Source organism: Puntigrus tetrazona, chromosome 15 (assembly GCF_018831695.1).
Source record: "Puntigrus tetrazona isolate hp1 chromosome 15, ASM1883169v1, whole genome shotgun sequence".
NCBI classification, from domain to species: domain Eukaryota; kingdom Metazoa; phylum Chordata; class Actinopteri; order Cypriniformes; family Cyprinidae; genus Puntigrus; species Puntigrus tetrazona.
In genome coordinates, this window is record NC_056713.1 from 19680523 (window position 1) to 19705503 (window position 24981).

The 24981-nt window shown below is 35.7% G+C and overlaps 2 protein-coding genes across 5 annotated transcripts in view; both read right to left on the bottom strand.

The window, feature by feature from the left end:
* The window catches only part of LOC122359313 (NACHT, LRR and PYD domains-containing protein 12-like), a 7173-nt gene extending 1737 nt beyond the window's left edge, over nucleotides 1-5436 (bottom strand). The window contains exons 1-8 of one of the 4 annotated variants that reach the window (XM_043259621.1): nucleotides 5191-5436; nucleotides 3972-4086; nucleotides 3649-3762; nucleotides 3452-3514; nucleotides 1559-3352; nucleotides 1081-1254; nucleotides 786-959; nucleotides 1-160 (exon numbers count right to left, since the gene is read on the bottom strand). The exon at nucleotides 1-160 is cut by the window's left edge and continues 14 nt beyond it. In XM_043259621.1, the coding sequence (XP_043115556.1) occupies nucleotides 1-160; nucleotides 786-959; nucleotides 1081-1254; nucleotides 1559-3352; nucleotides 3452-3514; nucleotides 3649-3758 (2475 nt within the window). In that variant the 5' untranslated portion in view covers nucleotides 3759-3762; nucleotides 3972-4086; nucleotides 5191-5436. The other 3 variants (XM_043259620.1, XM_043259623.1, XM_043259619.1) reach the window with 3 other exon arrangements.
* A 124-nt stretch (nucleotides 5437-5560) lies between these two features.
* Nucleotides 5561-23476, bottom strand: LOC122359314 (NACHT, LRR and PYD domains-containing protein 12-like). The gene is made up of 16 exons (XM_043259624.1): nucleotides 23224-23476; nucleotides 21264-21345; nucleotides 21070-21144; nucleotides 20619-20726; nucleotides 19823-19927; nucleotides 19349-19429; nucleotides 18894-18974; nucleotides 17023-18780; nucleotides 15938-16111; nucleotides 15673-15846; nucleotides 15162-15335; nucleotides 8920-9093; nucleotides 7884-8057; nucleotides 7550-7723; nucleotides 7162-7329; nucleotides 5561-6858 (listed from the first exon to the last, which is right to left on the bottom strand). The coding sequence occupies exons 2-16, from the start codon at nucleotides 21296-21298 to the stop codon at nucleotides 6720-6722; spliced, it is 3594 nt and encodes a 1197-aa protein (XP_043115559.1). The 5' UTR covers nucleotides 21299-21345; nucleotides 23224-23476; the 3' UTR covers nucleotides 5561-6719.
* Nucleotides 23477-24981: the final 1505 nt, after the last annotated feature.

Below are 24981 nucleotides of genomic sequence, written 5' to 3' on the forward strand. Positions count from 1 at the left end.
TTTACAAAGAGTATTCCTGACTCCATCAGAGAGAAGGTTAACTCCGTCATCTCCCAATTCATTCTCCGACAGATCCAGCTCTCTCAGGTGTGAGGGGTTTGATCTCAGAGCTGAAGCCAGAACTGCACAACTTTTATATGACAAGTTACAAAATCTCAGCCTGCAGAACGAACAAGAGGAAACTATATAAATTCTTCACATTTGTTCAGTTCATTAAGTGTATAACATTACTCCACAATCAGTAAGATAGATTTAGAATTATATAACTCTAAACTAATCATGTCTGAAGTCATCACAGTCTGAAAAAATACATTTATAAAACAAGACAAATATTTAGATTTGTTGTAATTTATTGAGCTAATTTTCTTGTTAAAGGAACAGTACACAATATAACTACAGAAGAGTCAAGTGCAATCTAGTAGGTTATACCTTAAGTTATATCTTTAAGAAAAATATCTAAACTCATTGGTCATTATTGAATGAGACGCTACTGACTAACTGGATTCAATGATCTATGCTAAGATATGCTAAAAGTGCTATTGCTAGACCTGGACATCGACTCGATTTCAAAATGGTAAAACTCAACTTATTTACTCTGGGAGTTGGAGAATGAGCCTATTTCCAAAAAAGTGGAGTAATCCCTTGAGGCATCAAATCTAATAAAAGTCCTCTATATTACATGCTGATGTAATATTACTTTGATAGCAGACAAATGGTGGCTCTCAGAACAACATCAGAGCACTTAATTAACTTTTTTTTTTATTTACAGCTTATGAAGAACTTACTGCATTGTCTCAAGTTTACACTGTGGATTTTTTAGCCCATCGGAGAAAAGCTTCACGCCTTCATCTCCTAGGTTATTTTCAGACAGATCCAGCTTTCTGAGATGTGAAGGGTTTGAATTGAGGGCCGAGGCCAAAGCAGCACAGCTTTCGTGTGTGAGACCACACCGCCATAACCTGCACCAAACAATTTTGCTTGCTCACAGTCCAGTTCCAGGAATACAGTATATAAAAATGCTAATAAAACTTTAGACAAAGTTTAACTGCAGTAGTAGTATTGAGAATATGAAGAACTTACCCCAATGTTTCTAGTTTGCAGTGAGGATTTCCCAGTCCAGCAGAAATGAGCTTCACTCCTGAACTCTGCAAATTATTGAAGTTTAAGTTCACTTCTCTTAAACTCGAGGATTCTGAGCTGAGAGCTAAAGCCAGATCAGCACAGCAGTTCTCTGTCAGAGTACAACAACCAAGCCTGAAATATAAATTTTAAATAAATACAATGAACTAATAAAATAATGCGCATATAAACTAATATATATTGCATTTCTGTAATATTTGCTGTTTTCATAATATAGTTTTATATGACTGTCAATGTATACTAAAAATACTCTCAAGCTGATTAAAGTGCTGATACTTTAATGTCACAAAGAATCAGAATGAATGCTAGCAAAGTCCTAGTCAAATGCGAATGTGAGTTCAAAACATAGCCCTTTTATGTACAAGGAAATATGCAAATATTTAGTCAAATCTAAGCACATATATACACTTTTACTTACTGAGCTGATCTGGACAGTTCAACCACAGGAAGTAGATTATGGAGAACTTGATCTTGTGTGAGGTGAGTTTGATTGAACTCATCCCTGATGTATTGGTTTAATTCAAACACCTCCAGTTTCTCTGAGGTAAGCAACACAAAAACCAGCGCTGACCACTGAGACGGAGACAGAACGGCATCTTTGATTGTTCCAGCATTCAGATAGCCTTGGATTTCATTTTCCAGAGTATGATCACCTAGTTCATTTAGACAGTGAAACAGATTGATGGATTTCTCCGGAGAAAGGTCTTGTCTAATCATCCTCTTTATATATTGGACAATTTGCTCTGTGTTGTGAGACCTTGCTCCTGTTTGTGTCAGTAGGTACTGAAAATGACTTTGATTGGACTCTAACGAGAGACCCAGAAGGAAGCGAAGGAAGAGGTCTAGATGGCCATTCTTACTTTGCAAAGCTGCTTCCACAGCTCTCTTATAGATTGCTAAACATGCTGGGTGCTGATCGTCATGTTTTAAAGACTGGTATTCGCCGAGAACATCTAGGTTTTTCAAATTGAATGAAAACATTGCATACACAGCTGCTAGATGTTCCTGAATGCTCAGATGAACAAAGCAGAAGACATTCCTCTCACACAGACCAAACTCCTCTCTGAAGATCTGAGTGCACAATCCCGAGTACACTGATGCTTCTGTCACATCAATGCCACATTCTCTTAGATCTTCTTCATAGAAGATCACATTACCTTTCATGAGGTGCCTAAAAGCCAGTTTACCCAGTTTGAGGATCATGTCTTCATCTTTCACTTTCATTTTAAAGGCCTTCTCATGCATAGTTCTCATTTGCATGATCAGGAAGTGTGTGTACATTTGAGTGAGAGTCTTGGGAATCTCTCCACTCTCTGCTTGACTCAACATTTTCTCTAGAACGGTGGCTGAGATCCAGCAGAACACTGGGATGTGGCACATGATGAAGAGGCTCCTTGATGACTTCAGATGTGAGATGATTCTGTTGGCCAGACTCTGATCTTTGAATCTCTTCCTGAAGTATTCCTCCTTCTGAGGGTCATTGAAGCCTCGTACCTCTGTCAGTCGATGGACACACTCAGAGGGAATGAGATCAGCTGCTGCAGGTCTGGAGGTGATCCAGATGAGAGCAGAGGGAAGCAGATTCCCAGAAATCAGGTTTGTCAGCAGTACATCTACTGAGGCTGATTTAGTCACATCACACAATTTCACATTGTTTTGGAAATCAAGAGACAGACGACACTCATCCAAACCATCAAAGATGAAAATTATTTTACTTTCATTTGAAGAGATTTCAAGTAGTTCTGTGCCCATAAAAAATTGTAGAAGCTCTTGAAGATTGAATGTTTGCTTGTTTAATAAATTGAGCTCTCTAAAAGAAAGTGGAAATATGAGATGGATGTCTTGATTTACTTTCCCTTCTGTCCAGTCCAGAATGAACTTCTGCACAGAAACCGTTTTTCCAATGCCAGCGACTCCTTTAGTCAGCACAGTTCTGACGGGTTGGTCTTGTCCAGGCAATGGTGTGAAAATGTCACTTAAGTTGATCGGGGTATCTCCTGTTCTAGCTTTCCTGGATGCTTTTTCAATCCATCCGACTTCATGCTCATTGTTGATTTCTCCACCTTTGCTTTCTGTGATGTATAGCTCAGTGTAGATCTCACTGAGAAGTGTTTGGTTTCCCTGCTTTTCTATTCCCTCACATAAACAGTGAAATTTTGTCCACAGGTCCAATCTAAGTTTGTTGTGGACTTCAGCACGTTGACACTCAGTGCTGCAACATAAGTCAGAAAAAACGCAATTTATCAAGCACAAACAGATTTATACACATGCATTTATTAAAATGAAGAAATGGTCAATTTTGTGTGCATACCTGCATTCACGGAGTGCTGGCTTTATCCCATAACAACTCTGACATCGTCTTCTTGCACATGACCTGAGAGTATTACAGCCTTTAGTATATGGCCAGTCATTACTATCAGTAATCAAACTTCAATATTCAAAGATTCCTAGGGATTACATTATAGAAATGCCTCGTATGTTTTGTATCTTTAAAAAAAAAAACCATACCTGTATTCACAGGTGTCTTCGCCCTTGAAGGACACTCCAAGGTCTATTGACTGACGGCTGTTTATGGACACACAACTGGGCACCGACATATTTGCTCTCCCTGACTGCATTGATCTAAAACATGACAAATTCATGACCACTCAGAAGACTTTATCGTATACAGTAATGTTCTTGTATTCAGAGCAGCATTTGTTCTTAAATACACTGTAAAATGATTTTGTGAAATTTATTGAAAATTGTTGCTACACCATTTTTCTTTTTACTTCCACATTTGCCACCATTTAAAAATAACAGCATTTTCAAAACAATCTTTTTTTAATCACCTGTTTTCAGAGGGGTTTTTATCCTATTTCCCAAAGAACACCGGAAGCTCCATTGACTGATCACTGCTTATGGACACACAGCTTGGCACTGTTGAGTTGGATCCCTCTGCCTGCACTGAACTTAAAAAAATAAATAAATAAATTTTATAAGCACCTCTTCAGAAATGCTTTCATCATGCTTGTACTTGAATAAGGGCTTTTACCAATAAATACACAATACCTGTGTTAAAAAGTGCCTCCATTTTAATATCATATATAAATATATACATTTTAGTATATAAACAGAAAAAGTTTGGGAGGTCAATTTTTTTTCCTTATTCAAAAATGTCTATTGACTTATTGCATCGACATGTTTCCATTGGCCCAACTGAATTTCTGTACTGCCCTGCACAATATTTAAAGACCAGAGACCCAATTTTATACCGCAGACCCAATCAACTGCAATGACATGCCCCATTTTTATAGCATGAAACATCAACCAAATGATTACCTAATATTAAACTTATCACAAAAACGAACAATAAACACACACACATATATATTATATATATACATACATACATACATACATACATATATATATATATATATATATATATATATATATATATATATATATATATATATATATATTACTTTTATAAACAGCCTAACCATACATATATACATACACAATGCTGCACCAAGTAAGTTCGTAAGGGGAAAATGGAAACAATAAACCAACTGTATAGCTGATCTAAGTGATCAAGGGCTTTGGTCGTTCGAGTTTAGCACATCGCAAAGGGTTCTCCCAGTAGTGTGCACTCATAACAATCAATGACATACATCCGAATAAACGAGACGGAGTGAAGTCTGCAAGTGAAAGGCATAAGAAAACGACCATACTTAAACTACGCAGTAAGTTGTCTAAACAGAGCCGGTGGTGGTCAGGTGGTACAAGCCGTAGCTCTCAAGTTGTAATTACGAGTTCTACGAGAGTTGAACGCTTTTTAAAAGTTGGAACCTAGTAATTATGGGAATTCCGAAATTGCGTGAACGCACCTAGACATAATTGTGAATTAATGACAATTCGTTGACATGGCTACAAAGTAACTTACTGTATGACTGATAAAGTGTAAACCTTTATATGTTATTAATATATAAAACATGTTACAATAAACGAAAAAACTACCCTTTTAGGGCTAGGTAATATGTTGCAGTGTGGATGTTTTATGCTCACCTGCGTCAGGTGGATCTCGCTCCGCCTCGTATATTTGTGAATCCAGCACACAGGCGACGGCACAGATCACTTTACAATGTGTGAGGCAAGTGAAACAAAAACAAGACAGCCATTCTGAGACAAAGACAAAACTGAGCTAATCAGCGTAACCCAGCCTCGACCAACTCCAAGACTGAAGGTGCACGACGTAATTTGACAACGTTAAGGTGGCAGGAGCCGCAGGAACCTTCCGCTGCAAGCAGGCTTTCACTACACTGGGCGAGGTTTAGGGCCGGGGTTATATGAACTTTATGAACTAAACTTCTAGACCCGTGCCGCTGCGTCCCAGACACTGCCTAATTGGTAGCTAGAAACAACCCAGCGTGGCGGACAGTACGGGGCTTATGCTCATTTACAATAATTTCTATCGCAAAATATGCTTGAAACCGATGATGAAGACGGCGCAAGAAGCTGTTATAACTTTTTATTTTATATAGTGTACCACCTGCACAAACAGCGGGTCCGTAGCGGCTGCCATTGTTTCTCTATGCGAATGCTTACTTTGTGACACAGTTGAAAGTCGGGGTAGTAGCTATAATTTAGAAAGTTAAAATGTGATGCTAAAAATGTTGGATACTGACAAAAGTGGTGTTTTAAAACAGTTTAATGATATTAAATGCGTACATTAGTGCATTGCATTGGCAAGAGTTTTTTTTTTTTTTTTTTTACACATTGAACCTCAGAAAAAGCATTGCAAATGTAAAAAAAAAATAAAAATCTTGTAATGGCATGCATTGTAGAAACGTGGCTAGGTATGGGGAGATATACAGGTATTGTGTATAATTGAGCCCGGTGGTTTAAATGTAAGTCAGGTGTGTTGACCCCTCATAAAAAAAAAAAAATCTAATCAAACAAACAAAGGAATCAATGGGAAATACAACATTTAAGCTCCACAATGAGCCACAAAATAAATGAATAAAAGAATTGTGTACATAGTGATCTAAAGTGTACAAAAAAGGAGAATGTGCAAAAGTAAAGTGTTTAAGGCCAAGCGTACAGCTGTATACAGATAGAGATAGAGCTCTAAACTATTTTTGCCAGGTCCACTCATTTGCTGATTTATGGCCTTACCACTGGTAAAGATGTATAACTGCTGTGTTTTTCTATATGAAATGTATGTTGCCCTCTGCTGGTACATGATTTACATTTAAACCCCGTTGTCCTCTGAACAGTCTTCCATGTGACTTCAAGGCATCAAAACACTATTTGACTATATTTGAATAGTAACAAAATGAGAGATTCCGCAGTCTCTATGGTCCTATCATCATTTCTTATATGGGGAAAAGCCATCAAATAAAAACCAATGAGACTCTTGCTTTGTAGTATAACTATTGCTATTATATTCAAATCTGCTAACATGGTCCACATATAACCATAGAACTGAATAAAGTTAGAAAACAAGTACCCACAAGCAGCCAATATGCCCTATTGTAGTATCGGTCTTGATGATGTAATCGTACCTGAATATTTCCACTTTACATCAAGAATACTTAGTAAGACAGAGCAGAAAGAAGCTGCACTCCTAGATCCTCAAGTATATTAGCAGACAGATCCACATATTTTAGATTTGAGCGCAGGAGAGCAGCCAGAGCAGCACATCCTTCATATGTGACACCACAATGTTTTAACCTGTAAAAGAGAGATCAGTAAAATACTTTCCACTTATCTCGTAAATAAATAAAACCTAACGTTACATTTTGTAACATTCTTTTTTTGTATTTAATTATATATTTGCTTTTTGTGGTTGTCTATAATACACAATTTCAAAAGAGAAGAACATTAGGAGTGTTTCCTAATAAGTCCTTTTGTTACATGTATTTATATATATGGTAGTATAAGTCCAAAATCAGGTCTGATTAAAGGATAGTTTCTAAATACAGTAGTTCTATGTAGTCTAGATAGTCGTCATTTGTGACTGTTAAAGATATTTACTTGAGTATCTCCAGTTTACAGTAATCTAGTCCGGTACTTAGAAGATTCACTCCTAAATCTCCTAATTTATTATCAGACAGATCTAGTTCTTTCAGGTGTGAGGGGTTTGATCTGAGAGCTGAAGCCAGAGCAACACAACCTTCGTCCGTGGCATCACAATCCTGCAACCTGCAGAGAAAACAATAAAACACTTTTCACCATCTGTTTATTCTATAGGAAAATATGTTCCTCATAAAACAATCTACCACCATGGTTTGTAAGTGAACAAACTTATGAGTGAAAGTCTTTTCATAAAATGTTGTGAAGGGTTTGCTTTAAAACAAGCTCACAGCAGTAATATAACTCATTTACTAGATTGCATTAATATGGAAAAATTGTAGAAAGATACCTAAGTTTCTCCACTTTACAGCGAGGATTGCTCAGTCCAGTAGAGAGCAGGTTTATTCCCGAGTCTGATAGTTTATTTTTAGACAGATCCAGCTGTCTCAGGTGTGAGGGGTTTGATGTCAAAGCTGAAGAAAGAGCTGCACAACTTTCATCTGTGATACCACAACTCATAAGCCTGCAGAGAGAACATCTTCATTTATAGATAAACTTAAATCTTCAACCACTTGCCAGTATTCTATCCCAGATTGTAGTGTACAAAACCAATAAGTATCACCCAGAATTGTAAGTGATTATAAACTAAATAGTGCTTGGTTAAATAAATATAATGGTCTTACCTCAGTGTTTCCAGTTGACAGTAATAATTCTCCAGTCCACTTGACAACATCTGTACTCCTGAATCTTGTACTTTATTTCCAGACAGATCAAGTTCTCTCAGGTGTGAAGGGTTTGATGTCAGAGCTGTTGCCAGAGCAGAACAACCTTCATCTGTGATACCACAATTCACCAACCTACAGAATAAAACAATCTCCAATTGTTCAGTTCCAATTGTTCAAAACATAGACCTGTGATGCTGACCTCCTACAACAACTTTAAATAATAAATCACAATTAAAATGCCTTAAAATTAGGGCTTATTGGGGATTAGCACTTGAAATTAGGCTCTTACTTAAATGTTGCAAGTTTAGATAGATGACTCTCTGGTGCAGGAAAAAGAAGTTTGACGCCAGAATCTCTTAGTTTATTCTCAGACAGATCCAGCTCTCTCAAGTTTGAAGAGTTTAATATCAGAGAAGCCAGTGAAACACAATCTTCATCTGTGAGATCACAGTCATTCAATCTGAAAAGAGAAAAATTACATTTCTCATTTTCTCAGCATGACACACATTTCCTCATAGCTGTAAGCAGTAAGGTAGTAATTCATAAGGACTAAGGATAAACTTCCTTTTTCCTTAGAGTACTGAAGGACAATCCTGATCAAAGTAGGATCAGTCTAACATCTTGCATGCTTAGACGTCACAGTGATTAAAATAGAACAAGAGTGCACTAAAACGTAAATTCAGTTGCAAGACTCAGAGCAATGATCTTACTTTAGTGTCTCCAGTTTACAATAAGGATTATTCAGTGCATCGGAAAGTAGCTTTATTCCAAAATATCCAAGTTTATTTCCAGACAGATCTAGGTTTCTAAAGTGTGAGGGGTTGGATCTCAGCGCTGATAAAAGTGCAGCATAGCTGTTATCTGTAATATCACAACTCACCAACCTGCAGAAAAAACAATAACACATTGTTGTCTTTCACAGATTAAAGTTGCTTTGCTCTATCTCCAATACTGAATGCGTCTAGCTGTTATCTGGCACTCAAAATCCTCTTACTTGAGTTTTCCAAGTTTACAGTATGTCATCTCCAGTGCAGTAGAGAGAATCTGTACCCCAAAGTCTCCTACTTTATTTCCAGACAGATCCAGCTCTATCAGGTGTGAGGGGTTTGATCTCAGAGCTGAAGCTAGAGCTGCACAACCTTCATTCTTGATACCACAATCATTTAACCTGAAGAACAGCAAACATCACTCCATTCAGACAATTTTAATGAAACTACTCATTAGTATAGTTTCTAAAACAAACTAAGACAATTACCATACAGGCCCACAATCTAGATATTATCAAGATAAAATAAATGTTGATGCTAGTATAGTTTAATTTCATCGCTCAGATGATCTTACTTCAATGTTTCCAGTTTCCAGTAAGGATTCTCCATTGCAGAAGAGAGCAGCATCATATCTAAGTAACTTAGGTTATTCTTTGACAGATCTAGTTCTCTCAGGTGTGAGGGGTTTGATCTCAGAGCTGTTATCAGAGCAGCACAACCATCATCTTTGAAACTACAGCTGACCAATCTGCAGAAAAAAAACAGCGATTTTATTTTTTTAGTTCAAGACACACTGATCTTTGAAGCTGTGACCCTCTAGTTGATGCCCAGAATCACACAGTGTTTCAATGGGTATATAAAATGTACACACCGCTTATGTTTGCAAATTCAATTCATGATCTTACTTCAATACTTCCAGTTTCAAGCAAGGATTCTCCATTACAGCAGAGAGAATCATCGTATATAAATAATCTAAGCTATTCTCTGACAGATCCAGCTCTCTCAGGTGTGAGGAGTTTGATCCCAGAGCTGAAGCCAGAGCAGCACAACCTTCATCCGTTAAGCCACAATTCAGCAACCTGCGGAAAAAAAACATTATATGTTGCTCAATGGTCAATCAAAATAGACATGTTGTTTATATATTGACATTAGAATGATATGGGTTTCTCAAAGGTTGAAATTTTTTGTTTACAACTACATGGTCCACCAAATGTTGAATGTGTCATCATCACATCTTTGCTTTTTAGTTAAAAATATCATGGCCAGTTCAGGGGTAAGTTTCAGGGCTTAAAGGGTTACTCCATCCAAACATGTAAATTGTGTCATTAATTACTTACCCCCTTGTCGTTCCAAACCCATAGAGGCCCAGAAATCATCTTTGTACTACAATTTAAGATATTCCCAGGAGGCTTGTGACTGACCAATTTACTGCCAAGTAATGAACACTTGTCAAGGCTCAGAAAAGTATGAAAGGCATTGTCAGAATAGTCCATTGACATCAGTGGTTTAACCGTAACGGTGTGAAGTGACAATAATACTTTTTGTATGGAAAGAAAACAAAAATAACTACTTTAATCATTATTTTTTTCTTTCAGCCACAGGATCTTAAATTGTGTTCTGAAGATGGACAAAGGATTTTTGGGTGGAGTAACCCTCTAAGCCCTGAAACTCACCCCTGCACTGGACATGACATCTTCTGTGTTTGTTTGTTTTTCTTCCTTTTTTTTTGATACGCATCTCACTTTAATTTCTCCAGTTTGCATGAAGAATTCTGCAGTCCAGCAGACAGCATCATCATTTCTACATCATTTAGGTTATTCTGTGACAGGTCCAGATCTTTTAGGTGTGAGGTGTTTGATGCCAGAGCTGAAGCCAGAGCACCACAGCCTTCATTTGTTACACCACAACCAACCAACCTGGAGAGAGTAAAATGACATGTCACTTACATATCAGATAAAACAATAACCTTACACATTTTTTAGTATGTTCCCACAGACGTAAGTACATTCTTATAAAAGTATCACTTAAGATATATATATATATAGTATATATATATTAACCATTCTATATCACCATTGTCCATTCCTGTTCGTATATATTTTGGTTTGTTTGTTTTTAGGTATTGATGAATTGTTTTTCTTTGTGGATAAATACAGAATAATGAAATTACAGAACAGAATCAAGTTACTATATAAATCTAAATTTTAAGCAAATCTTTTTTGTTCTTCATTGTTTTAGTACATAGAATGAAAAAAATAGTGCCGGGCAATGATTAATTGCATCCAAAATATATATAGAGTTTGCATAAAATATATATATAGAATTTGTTTGTATGTATTTATATTATTTTGATGCAAGCTGTAACCAGGAGCCAGCGCAGAAAGATAAGAAGTATGGGCCCTTTTGGACTTGTTAAAGACCAGTCATGCTGCTGCATTCTGAATAATTTGTAGAGGTTTGATTGTGCATGATGGAATCTAGAAGAGCATTCCAGTAATCCTGACAAGGGCCTGACCAAGACGTCTTGCAGCATGCTCCTTAAAGAAGGGCTCGATCTTTCTGATGTTGTGCAATGCTAACTTGCAATATCAAGCAGTTTTTGCAATTTGTCTTTGAAAGTCAGCTGGCCATCAAAGATTATGCCAAGATTTCTGCCCAAAGTTGATGGGGTAATTGTTGATGAACATAACTGGATGGTAAAATTATGCTGTAGAATTGACATGGCAGGGAAAACAGGAAGCTCAGTCTTTGCCAGGTTGAGTTGTAGGTGATGTTCTATCATCCATGACAAGATTTCTACCAGTCAGCAGTGCAGCTCCCGATGGATCATCCGGTTGAAATAAGAGATAGAGCTGTGTGTCAACAGCATAGCAATGGTAGGAGAAACCATGTGCCTGTATAATGGGACACAGTGATGTAGTGTATGTGGAAAAGGGAAGGGGTCCATGACCTGATTCTTGAGGAACGCCAATGTGCATTAATCATTGCCCAGATTTACTGCTTTAGAGATCATAGTGACTATTATATTGTAAATATAAAGTATCAGCCAACAACCATTTCGCTGTAGTTTGGCCACACAAATACATTTTACTTTAAAAAAAACAAAAACAAAACAAAAACAATTTGCCACAGTAATTCAACATATCATGGTTTTAAAGATTTTAGTGGTCTTACTTAAGTGTTCCAAGCTCAGACAAATGATTGAGTCCAGCAGAAAGAAACATCACTCCTAAACCTAGTTCGTTTCCAGACAGATCAAGTTCTCTCAGATGTGAGAGGTTTGATGTCAGAGCTGAAGCCAGAGCACCACAACCTTCATACGTGATACCACAATCATTTAACCTGCAAAACAAAAACACATTACACGACTGAACCTTTCAGGGACTGCAACACAACCAACCTGATGATTCACCTTAACGTTTCCAGTTTACATCGAGGACTCGCCATTGCACCAGAGAGCAGATTTACTCCAGTGAATCCCAGATAACTCGTCAGATTCGTCTGTGTCAGTTATGACGGCTTCGATCTAAAAAACACAATTACACAGAAACAACAAAAACGAGCCTCATAATGCGTGGTGTAAGCACGCGCCCTGTTCACGAGCGCATTACGCCAATAAAACTGTTCTACCTACATAGCGCCTATTACGCAGCAATAAAACAATCACTAACATTAGCTAGCCTAGAAGAAGCTAACATCATTTCTCCTGTTGCAAAGAAGCTAACATCATTTTCCTGTTGCCCCTCATACCTCAGTTTAATCTAAATAAAGATGACATGGACGCAGTGCATACAGAAATACATACGTGTACAGGCAACGCCACAGTGTAACAACTGTTACCAGCTGTTCAGTAGGCTATTACGTATACAATTGTATTGCGCTATTCATCTCTATACATTTTCATTCCTGTAGGAGGCGCTGTATGGTCGTACGTGATTCATATTTTAAAAGCAATATATTTTAGACATACCAAGTCTTTTCTGTATGATAGGTTTAATTCAGTGGACTGTACTGCATAATATAAGGCTTCAAAAATGTATTGTAAGTGGTTTATTATAATAATTTATTGTAACCGTCCAATAATTATATATACATGTGTATAATTCAGTATACTTGGGCAACACGTCTTAAATGGTCTGAATGAATGTAATTATTTTTCAAAGAACTGTATATGTATACACGTTTATAACACTTATATTAATGTATTATTTAATGCAAATAATTTAATCCAAACTTCACAGATTAGACTGTTTTTATTACCTTATTAATAGCAGTTATTTATATGAATAAAATTCACTGTCCCTACAGGATACGTTTTATAAATGATGACACACAGCGTTAAATTCATCTCTCATGAGTTGTCTGAACTGACCAGTGTATCAGCCTGCAACTGAATATAAATGAAGCAATGACTTTATACTTTCTGCTTAGTGTAAATAGAATAATGTATTATTATTATTATTCTTCATAAAATACCTTTTAACAAATAAGTATTATAATGGTTTGTAATAGTCATATGTGAGACTAGATGCAATATCTCAGTTTTACTGTGGGCGTTGTCTAGAGCAAGACAGAACAGCTTAATTCCTGAATCTTTTATATTATTATAAGAGGTTTGATCTGAGAGCTATAGCCAGAGCAGAACAACCTGCATCTGTGAGACTGCATAGAGAATAATGATTCTATTACGAGTAATAATTCATGAGGAATGATTAATCTTACAGTAATAAGTAAATATTAACTCCTAATAACTTTGCTATTCCCTCGTGCAGATGTTAAAACCTGTTCCTCAGCTTTGTTTCTTTGACTTGCTACAGATTGTTAAGTGTACTCACACCTTAGTTATGTTTCAACCTGTTGGACTAGTTTTTGTCATTTTTTCTGTTCACCTGAATGCAGGAGAATCTCCACCTTCATAACGCAGTGGATGAGTGGTTGACTCTTCAACAAAACACTAAAAATAATAAGTCCTCTCTGGTCTGTCATAAATTTAGAATTAGAGTTTTTTTCCCCCAGTTTAAAGTTGCTAATAACTGAACCAAGATTCATACCTGTAAGCAGATGATGTCCATTCTGTAAATGTATTTAAATGGAATCACATACCTAAGCTATACTTGTATATTCACAGACTTTGAGAAAACATACCAACTATTACCTATTGCTTTCATAAAATGTTGAGAGCCTGCCAATGAGGCCGATTAAAAACATCTGTTTATTATGTTAATTATAAAACTATTTGACAAACAGAAAATATGTAAACATCAACATAAAAAATATATAACAATTGAATTTTATAAAATTACATTTAAATGTCTTACACTGCCTTCTTAACCTGACCAAAAAAAAAAAAAAAAAATTAAAAACTACTCTAGTATAGTTTCTTTTTAACCAACAGGTAGCCTTACTAAAATACTACATTCCAGGAAACATTGCCCTTGTGACATAGAAACATAGATTGAATGACAGGGTATTTAGAGCATCCATCATATTTGGCTTATAAACATGCACCCACCCTATTATTGTACCATTAATACTCTATATATTAGTCCTCTTCAATACATTTATTAATGACATAAGCGAACTGTACACACGTTTTGAAGTTGTAAAAACATTTTCAAAGATTAGGCCTATTGAGGAATGTTTTATATGAAGTTATTGTTTAGTTTTTTCGTATATAAAAATGTTATTTAAAATGCGTTACTAGCAAGTATTAAAAACTTTCTCAATAATGGACTGTTGAAAGTGACAAAATGATGAAACATTTGGAGCTTATTCATGAAGGCAAAGTGGATCTAGTGTCAGACTGGGTCAAATAAGTAGTAATTCATGTTTAATTGTGCAGCAAGATCATTGTTGCTCCCGACATCTCAATACTCTAAGTAAGATTCAGATCTGTGTGATAAACTGAAAGAAATGCAAAGACAATTAAAAAATTAATTACATCTCTACAATATATAATTAAGAGTGCACAGATAATAAGTGAGCAGATCTACTAATAACTGCTTAACTTAAGTCTGTTCCTCACACTGAGATAAAATATGGCTACAAAAGACTTGCTATAAAGCTTGTACTTTGGTGTCAGCACTTTTACTTTTTAATACAGTTAAAACTGTGAATCTTTATGTACTTTAATTCTATGAAAAAGGCATGCAGGATAGGAAAGGTTTAAGATATGGCAAGTAAATGATTTTTGAAAACCTACTTGACTTTCAGCTTATTATTTGGATGTTTCCTTAGTTCTAATAGCCGTTCCTCTGTTGACTTTCCTATTTCATTTCCAGAAAGATGCAGCTTACTCAAGTTTATTTTCCAGATGTTTAGTGTCAGGACAGTAATCAGAGCACTACATCCTTCATCTTTGATACCACAATCATTCAACCTGCAGAAGCAACAAAAGACACATCTGTTCAAGATACAGGGAAAAATTGTCAATTTAACTTGCAGTGTAATTCAAGTGCTATGACTCTACCCGAGTGTCTGTAGTTTACAGCGAAGATCCGCCAGTGCAGCAGACAACAGCTTCAGCCCCGAGTCTCCTATGACATTGTTAGCCAGGTTAAGCTCTTTCAGCTGCGAGAGGTTTGATTTTAGAGCTGAAGCCAGAGCATCACAACCTTTGTGAGTAATACCACAACCAGTCAGCCTGCACAGAAAAACTTATTAGAATATGCTGTATGGGGTCTGGTAATGGGTAACCCAGGAATGTTTTCTTACCATAGTTGTTCAAGACCAATACCAGAACACTTTGGACCTTTAAAAAAAAGCCTAATTCCAGAGTCTCCCAGTTTATTCTCAGACAGATCCAGCAGTTTCAGATGTGAAGGGTTTGATCTCAGAGCTGAAGCCAGAGCAGCACAACCTCCATCAGTGTGATACCACAATCCTTCAGCCTACAAACAGAACAGTTCTATATTTCACTCGTTTTATTTATAAAACACATCAGTTCACAAGTCACAACTTGAGCAGACTAGATTTCATACCTCAGAATTTTCAGTAGACATTCAGGATTCTTTAGAGCAATAGATAGCCAGTTCACTCCCAAATCTCCTACATTATTTGTAGTCAGTTCTAGCTCTCTCAGGTGTGAGGGGTTTGATTTTAGAGCTGAATCCAGAGCAGCACAGCCTTCATCTGTTATACCACATTTCTTCAGCCTGCAGACGCAACAATGACAATTATATTAATATGTAGGTGTATTGTGGCAAGACCTAAGTACTGCTAATACAACAACCAAAGAACTCATACTTTAGTTTCTCTACTTTACAAAGACCATTCTTCAGTCCATCAGACAGGCATTTAATTCCTCTATCTCCTAGTTCATTAAATGACAAATCCAGTTCTAACAAGTGGGAAGGGTTTGATATGAGAGCTGAAGCCAGAGCAGAACAACCTTCATCTGTGATACCACAACCATTCAGCCTGCAGAGACAACAATAAAAAATGATCTCCGTTCAAGCAAGAACTTAACTTAACTACTTAAGTTAACTACATCCTATCGTTGCCTTAGAATTATAAAGTCTATCTGACATTTGTCACAATGGAGTTATTCACATATTTTTTACATTATGTGATGTTTCTTTTCTAAGCTGTGTAAATTTTGGAAAACAAAGGAAAACAAAAAGGTCTCCATCTACACAAGTTTATGGAATGCAAAAACTTAATATCTTTATATTTAAGCTTAATATCTCAAAAACGCTCAGAATGCAGATAGAACCTTATAATTCTAAGGCAATGCTATATTGCCAAATATATTGGTATACCCCCTTCTAATGAACAGGTTTGACTACTTTAGTGACGGAGTACAATATTGTAGGGAATTGTGTGCTTCTAATTTAATAGCAACAGTTTGGACAGGACCCTATTCTAACATGACAATACCTCCGTGTATAAGGCAAAGTTCAAAAAGAAACAACTGATTCAGTCAGTGTGGAATATGTTCATTAGAAGTGGGTGTCCCAATCCAGTATAGTGTGTGTACATTTAAGTACTTTAATATTATGAATATCTTTCAATATAGGCTTATGCATCATAGAAACAAGAACTATTACCGCATTATCTGTAATTTGCAATTAGAATTTCCCAGGCCTTCAGAGAGCAACCTCACTCCTGTATCCATCAATTTATTACCATTCAAATTCATTTCCGTTAAACATGAAGGCTCGGAGGCGAGAGCTTTGGCCAGAGGACAGCAGCAATTTGGTGTCAGTTCACAATGAGCAAGTCTATGAAAAATAACAAAATTGATAGAAGGCTTTATTTCATTTTGATATAAAACTAAAAAGGCAGTTTGTGTCATGAAATTGTAAAAATGTATTGTCATACTAACATACCGTACTGATTTGTATGCTTTAATCACAGGCACAAGATACGAAAGAACTTGCACCATTTTTGCACAGCCAGTTCTCCAAGCATATGCCTTCAATTCAAACACATCCAAGTGCTCTGAAGTCAGAAGAACAAACACGACAGCTGACCACTGTAAAGGGGTTAATTTGGCTGTAGTAAGAGCTCTTTGATTGAGATAACACTCAATTTGTTTCACAAGTGAACGGTCACCCAGATCCTTAAGGCAGTGGAACAAACTGATGAATTTATTTGGAGTGGGATGGTGCTCTATCATCTTCTTGATGTATTCAATCGTTTTCTCTAAATTGTGGTACCTGGTTTCTGTCTGTGACAGAAGAACCTTTAAAAGAGTCTGATTGGGCTCAAGTGAAAAGCCGAGAAGGAAGCGAAGAAATAGGCCCAGGTGTGTATTTTTATTTTGTAAGGTCTCATCAATAGCTCTCTGATGCAGGTCAAATATCTGCCTGGATGTTGCTTCACGAGATGGTTCAGTAATTTGGTCAAACACATTAACATTCTGTGTTGTGAAAGTGTGATGCACATACATAGCAGCAAGATGTTCCTGAATGCTGAGGTGAACAAAGCAATAGATTTTCCTTGAATGTAGCCCAAACTCCTCTCTGAAGATCTGAGTGCACAACCCAGTGTACACTGATGCTTCAGTCACGTCAATGCCACACTCTCTCAGATCTTCTTCATAGAAGATAGCGTTGTGTTTCACAAGCTGCTGAAAAGCCAGTCTTCCCAGTTTGAGGATCATCTCTTCATCTGTCTCTGTCTTCTCATAGTCCTTCTTATATTTGATTTTGATCTGAATGATCAGGAAGTGTGTGAACATTTGAGTGAGAGTCTTGGGAATCTCTCCACTCTCTGCTTGACTCAACATTTTCTCTAGAACAGCGGCTGAGATCCAGCAGAAGACTGGGATGTGGCACATGATGAAGAGACTCCTCGATGACTTTAGGTGCGAGATGATTTTCTCAGCTAGATTGTCATCTCTGATTCTCTTCCTAAAGTATTGAACCTTCTGAGGGTCATCGAAGCCGCGTACCTCTGTCAGTCTATGAACGCACTCACTGGGGATGAGATCAACTGCTGCTGGTCTGGAGGTGATCCAGATGAGAGCAGAGGGAAACAGATTTCCAGCAATCAGGTTTGTCAGCAGCATGTCTACTGATGTGACTTTAGTTGAATCCTGTAGAATCTCATTGCTGGGAAAATTTAAGGGAAAACGGCACTCATCTAGACCATCAAAGATAAATAACACTGTATATTCATCACTGAAAATATCTACTTCCTTGGTTTCAGGGAAAAAAACATGTAGAAGATCTAAAAGACTGAGGTTTTTGTCATTTATCAAATTGAGCTCTCTGAAAGGAAGTGGAAATATGAAGTGGACATCCGGATTTGATTTCCCTTCAGTCCAGTCCAGAATGAACTTCTGCACAGACACCGTTTTTCCAATGCCAGCGAATCCTTTAGTCATCACAGTTCTGATACGATGTTTTTGTTCAGGTAACGGCTTGAAAATGTCATTGCAGTTGATTGACAGTCTGTCCTCCGTCACTGCTTTCATAGCTGCTGTTTCAATCTGTCTGATTTCACATTCTTGAGTGCTTTCTTTAGCATCTGTGATGTAGAGCTCAGTATAAATCTCATTTAGGAGTGTTGGGCTTCCTTTCGGTTCTCTTCCTTCATGTAAAAACTGAAATTTTCTCATTAGTTTCATTTGGAATTGAATTCTGCAAAATTTAAATAATCACGTGTCACTAATATGTAAATTTACCGTATGTATGTTGAAGACCTTTATTTGATTATGAAAAGTATTAAGTATAACCTGTGTTAAATGTCTTACCTGCACTGTGTAAATGTAGATTCTGGCAAATCACACTCACTTATGGACACACCACTGACCATTCTGGGCTGCCTAATTAACCTACCGTAGAGTAATAGACGCAAAAGACGCATTTGCTAAATATTCAGAATAATGCCAATATACATTAGATTTAAAATAGTTGCTCTGTCTGTTTTTAGTAATTAACAAAGAGCTTCACTTTTATCTAGCAATTATTGTTTGTAAAAAAATATTTATACAGTATATAATGATAACTGTAATGATAAAAATTTATGTAAACAATTTAATTAAACTGCTGAATCTGATTTTCCCTGCTGACTTAAACTGAAGCAATTCACATATTTCCTTTATGTAATGATATTCTGGAAAACATTGCAGCCATTTTATTTGTGACTTTTTTTTACATCATGTGTAATTTTGATCGATACATGATAATGTCTTCTCTATAAATTCACCTGTGTTTAGAATTGGGGTAGTTTATGGTGTCACGGCCCATGGACACACAGCTGGGCAGTGCTGGGTCCAATCTCTCTTGCCTGTAACAGGGAATATTGTACTTTATATACAACAGTAAATAAACAAATAAACATTAAGAGCCTGTTCAGAATAACAGTAGCAATAAGTAACAATCACACATTATTTTATTTGCAAGATCACATGCATCACGCAATTGATTTAATGAATAAATTAGCAAAATAATTTAATTTCTGTAAGTGCTAAAAAAATATATTGATTAAAAAAAGAAAGAAAAAGTAATTACCATTAAATATATTTATTACAAATTTGATTGTGTTAATTGCATGTAAAACAATAAGTTGTAACAGAAATTAATTTTTTTTACTTCTGTTAAATATGATTTTCTACTATTTTGACATGACATTTATCAAAATAACTGAATGATAGTAAATCAAGAATGTCCATAAATGTACCCGTCGCCAGAAGTGCCTCGACCTTTGAATTCAACACCCTGATCCTTTGATGCATTGCTCTTTAATGATGCACAAGTCAGCCTTTCAGAGTCTGATGTTTTCTGCCTGTAAATGGTGAAAATATTTAAATTATAAGAGTAAAAACAACAGCAACAACAATAACGTGCTTTGAATGAATTGATTGCGACCCACCCTGCCCCAAATAAAATTTTAATTTTTTTTTTCTTCACACATTTCCTCAATTAAATGCTAATATGTAATGTACCTTGATGACATATGATCTAAAAAATTAAATATGAACTATTTAACTATTTTACATATTCCTTGTGTCCTGTGAAATCTGCTTTATAGAGTAACAGAGGAAGCATATAGAGATTTGATAAATATACACCAGACTTTAAAAATTGGTAAATGGTTCACTTGTATTTAGTCTGTCTGTTTTGTCTACAATTAGCTAAGAGATTCTTTTTAATCTGTAGCAATATTTGTTAGATTAAACAAGCAGAAAAAAAGGAAAACCAAATGCTGAAGTGCACTGATTTTTTTTTTTTTTTATGATTTTGAATATTAATAGACCACCAGAGGTTAAAGACACACAACTGTACACTTAATGCTATCTTCCCTCCCAGCTGACTTAAACTGAAACAGGTCACATATTTGCTTCATACAATAAATATAAAGAGGACACTTTATAAAACAGTGCAGTACTTGCAGCAGCCATTTACGTTTCTGACATAAATATTTGTAATTGCCGCGTAATTTTGATCACTGATACATGACTGTCCTTTAGAATTACCTGTGTCCTGGATTGCTGTCACATTTAAAATAAGCAAATGGCAGATCCATGGACGTGTCACTGCTCATTGACATACAGCTGGCCACTGGTGAGTCTGGTCTCTCCTGCCTGGAACAGGGAATAGATTCACAACATTTAAAAAAAAAAAAAACAAGTAGTAAAAGTCACACATATTACTTGCACTGTATGCTTAAAACGGTTTTAGATTATTTCCACATTCATCATGAAAGAAATTATTTCAAGTAGTGAAATAATTAAAAAAAACAGCACAAGTTATTACCATATATTTATCACTACAAATTTGAATATTAAACATGACGGATTGCATCTAACAATATTTGATTAATTTTAATGCTTTCCAGTCATAATATATTTGGAAGTGTTTCGGCATTAAACGTTAAATACCTGTTTTTTTTTTTTATATATTATATATAATTCTTTTAAAATGTACCTGTCTTCAGAAGCACGGTCACCTTTTAATTCAACATTCAGATCCTGTGGCACTTCATTGTCTGATGTCTGATGCCTGTAACGGTGCAAATATGAATTCATTTACAATAATAAAAACAACAATAATGATCTGTTCAAAACAAGTGTTAATAATCCTGATTTATCAAATCCGTATTCATTTTTTTGTATGCTTACTTGAGTGCAGATTCACTTTGCAATAAGGAGTCCATTGCCGTTTACTCCTTAATAAACTCAAAGCTTCTGAAAAACCCATTCACTGTAATAGAAAAATGAAGTGCATTGCAAAAATGCATTTAATACACAACTGTATCCAATTTAAAATTACTTTCATAAAATATTTAAATTGTTAAATGTATCTAAATATAATGTCAAAAAGGTAGGTCCACTGCTTCAGCGTTTTTAGATCTTTTTGTTGATGTTACTATACTAAAGTATATTTATGTCTTTCATAAGTGTCAGTCTTTTATTAATAAAGACTCAATATTTGCAGTGTTGATCCTTCTGCAATTCACCCTGAAATGCTTAAAGTTCTGGGCTACAAAGAACAATTACTAAAGGAGAGTGGGGCACAATCTAATACTTTTTGACTTTCTCAGTTTGTGTAAATCCACATGTTCAGAGCAGCCTGTTATTTCTTTTTTCTGCCTAGTACAAATATGTGCTTTTGTTTATTATAAAGTAGTGTGGGGAAAAACACCCCTTAAGGGGCGTGTAATGTATTTTCTGTGAAATAAAAGTTTTAGTATGTTTTAGTAACAATTACATTACAATTTTTTTGTTGTGTTGTGAAATTTAATTTGTACCAAGTCTGACAAAATATTCATAATTAATAAATGCTGTATTATAATTGCTTAGGCAGCTTTGATTTAAAAAAAGAAAAATTATAGTAGCTAATTTGAGGTTATTTTTTAAAATGACGTCCCGATATTTATTCAGCCAACTTGGAATACATTTGAAAAACAGGATTTGATGTTGAGAACAGTAATGATGCTACAGTATTGATCCCTGGGGGCATTGTACCCCACAGCCTGTTTAAAAAATTCTGAAAATATAATACATTTTTTTGTTAAATAACACTGTTTACAGGCTCTATAATGTTCTAATATCATATAACTGGGCGTTCTTATTTTCAGCAGTAATTTTGGTTTTATAGAACATTTACAGTAAAATCTGTGTTTTTTTTCCCCCTCAGGTATATCACCAAGCTTCATGCTGAATATTTCTACATCACTGGTCACTGTCAAGAAAGAAGAAACTGGTCACTTTCGTTACTTTATTTTGTGGTTATTTTGGGAAAATCAGAAGGGTGGCGTTTTCTCCCACTTCACACTCATACGGTTTTAAAAGTGGGGCACGGTGAAACATGACCATTTGGCAGAAATGTTACTGTAATTTAACTTTTTAAAAAAATGGTGTGTAATGGTTCAAAACAACAGATGAAGAAACAGAAGAACAAAACTTCACACACAGCTCTCAGAACAGGGGACAAATAGACAAGCTCAAATTTACTTTTATAGTTTCTCATTAAAATTAATTACAAAAGTAGCCTAATTAGGTGTAAATAAAATAAAGTTAGTGCCTTCTGCTAGTCAGCAAAGCATTAAAGAATTGATCAATATAGCAGATCAGAGATTTTTTTATTCTAATTTTGATTAAAAGGCCTATTCATTTCAACCAGAAATGTACTTTTGCCATGGTTAAATAATTATTTAGCAGTATATTCAAACATACCCCACTCTGCATAGCGTTAACAGCAACTAACCTATTACATATACAGTAGGTTTTACGAATGTGTGGTTTAAACCACGTGTGTTACAATTAACCCCGTAGTTAACCCATACGCTTTTATAAAAGTCCTGACCACAACTGTAAAGAACGGGAAGAAAACATTTTGTTGTAAAGTCCTATCCAACCCAATGAACAAAAACTATCGACAGGCGATAAACAGCTGTCTAAAGCGAGCTTTGAGTGTTGACAACTGCTCGGCTAGCGCACAAAATAAAGTCGGCTAATCGTTTGTGTGGATGCTAGTAAAGCTATCGATAAAGGATTGAGTTCTGACTTTATTTCTTCGAAGGGAAATCTATTTATTTTCCGTAAGTCACAAACAAAATAATTTCAAAATTGAACTTACCAGTTTAGTTTTAGATGCTATGCTTCACACGAAATGAAAGTACGTGCTCTATATTGAAAAGGAAGCACTCAAATGGACATAAGCTACCTTTCTGGAAAAGCAGCTTTAGGTTATTTATAATTCGATTGAAACGGACCACACCCTCACAGCAGCGGGCGGGAACATGATACAAACTATTCAAATTTAAACCTTATTTCCCCAACAGTCAAGTTTATCGTTTGCAATGAGTATCATATAGAATATAGAAACAGTACAGGAGTGTTTAGTTTCAGTAGTCTAGTAAAAAATCAGTATTATTCCGAAATAGTTTATCACACCTCAGCTAAACAGAGCAAGGTTTTGTGGAAGTGGGATTGTGTAACCTTGCTGTCAATTCAAAGCGTATAAGAAAAGCAATAAATCCATGTTTTTAGTTCAAAAATGCTTTTTAAATATCACAATTTTGCAAAGGGCAAAACATTAATTGAACAAATACATAAGTAAACATTTATATCTCAAAACCAACACTTCATTAATTGCCCCTCAGGTTTTCTGAACCATATTTTAAAGGAAAAAAAAAAAAAATATTATTATATATATATATATATATATATATATATATATATATATATATATATATATATATATATATATATATATATATATATACACACACACACACATACATACACCAGTTATTTTTTCTTAGCGGAAGAGCTCTTTTAGAAGATCAGTCTCATTAAACAGGACTGCATCTATTTTAATTAAGAATATTTTTAAAGACATAGTGTATTAAACAATTGTTAGCTGCTCACTCTACGGTATGCCGTTTGTATGTCTCATTCTTTTATTTTAAAGCTGTGACCGGAGCTGCACAGCCTTCAAAAGACATGACCCAATTTTTCAACCTACATAGAAAACCATAAACGCTTTACTTTCAAAACAAATATGTTAAATATGATACACAACTAGGGGTGCTCCAATCAGGATTTTTGACAATTGCCCGCTATAAACTTCCTTAGAACTACTTGAGGTCTACTTGAATCACGTGACGGTCGAGGGTTTTGAACTTCATTGTCCAATCTCTGGTTCTCTATGGCTCTGGATATATGTAAGGTGGGAGGAGTTCAATCTGCATCAACCTCGCCACCTGGCTTTTATGTTCTGCAGTGGTGATTCAGTCAGACATTTAAAATGTCTCTGATTTAATTTGTATAAATATCTCCCTCTCCCTTTTCTCCCCTCAAAAACTACTACAGGGAATTCTACTATTTGCTCAATCTTAAACCCCGTGGCATAAACCAAAGACGTTCAAGAATCAAAACTATAACTGCTGGTTGCTGCCATCTACTGTTTTTAGCTTTTTTTCTCTAAAGCATCTAGCACACACATACACCAAAAAACGCAACCTATGATTTATTTATACATTAAATTATAAAAAGGCATCCAAACTCAATCTCTAAAATGCATTTAGTTGACAAGCCTTACATTGACCAGAAGAAATGCAATTTGTCTTCCCTGGTTTTATATTATAATCTTGTGGAGGAAACGGTTTTCAAAATAAGTGATGTTTAAGAAGCCACTACTGTTCTCCGTTTCTGCAGTCCAGTCTTTTTCATGTAAACAAAATAAAATAATTAAAGGGAACAGTAGATTTCAAGCCAGATCGTTAGATCAAAGCTGAATTCAGAGCAGTGCAACCTTTATATGCCACAACCTCTCAGACATTAGAGAGAAGAACGACAAACTATAGCTGTATACTTTCAGGTCAACAGTTTA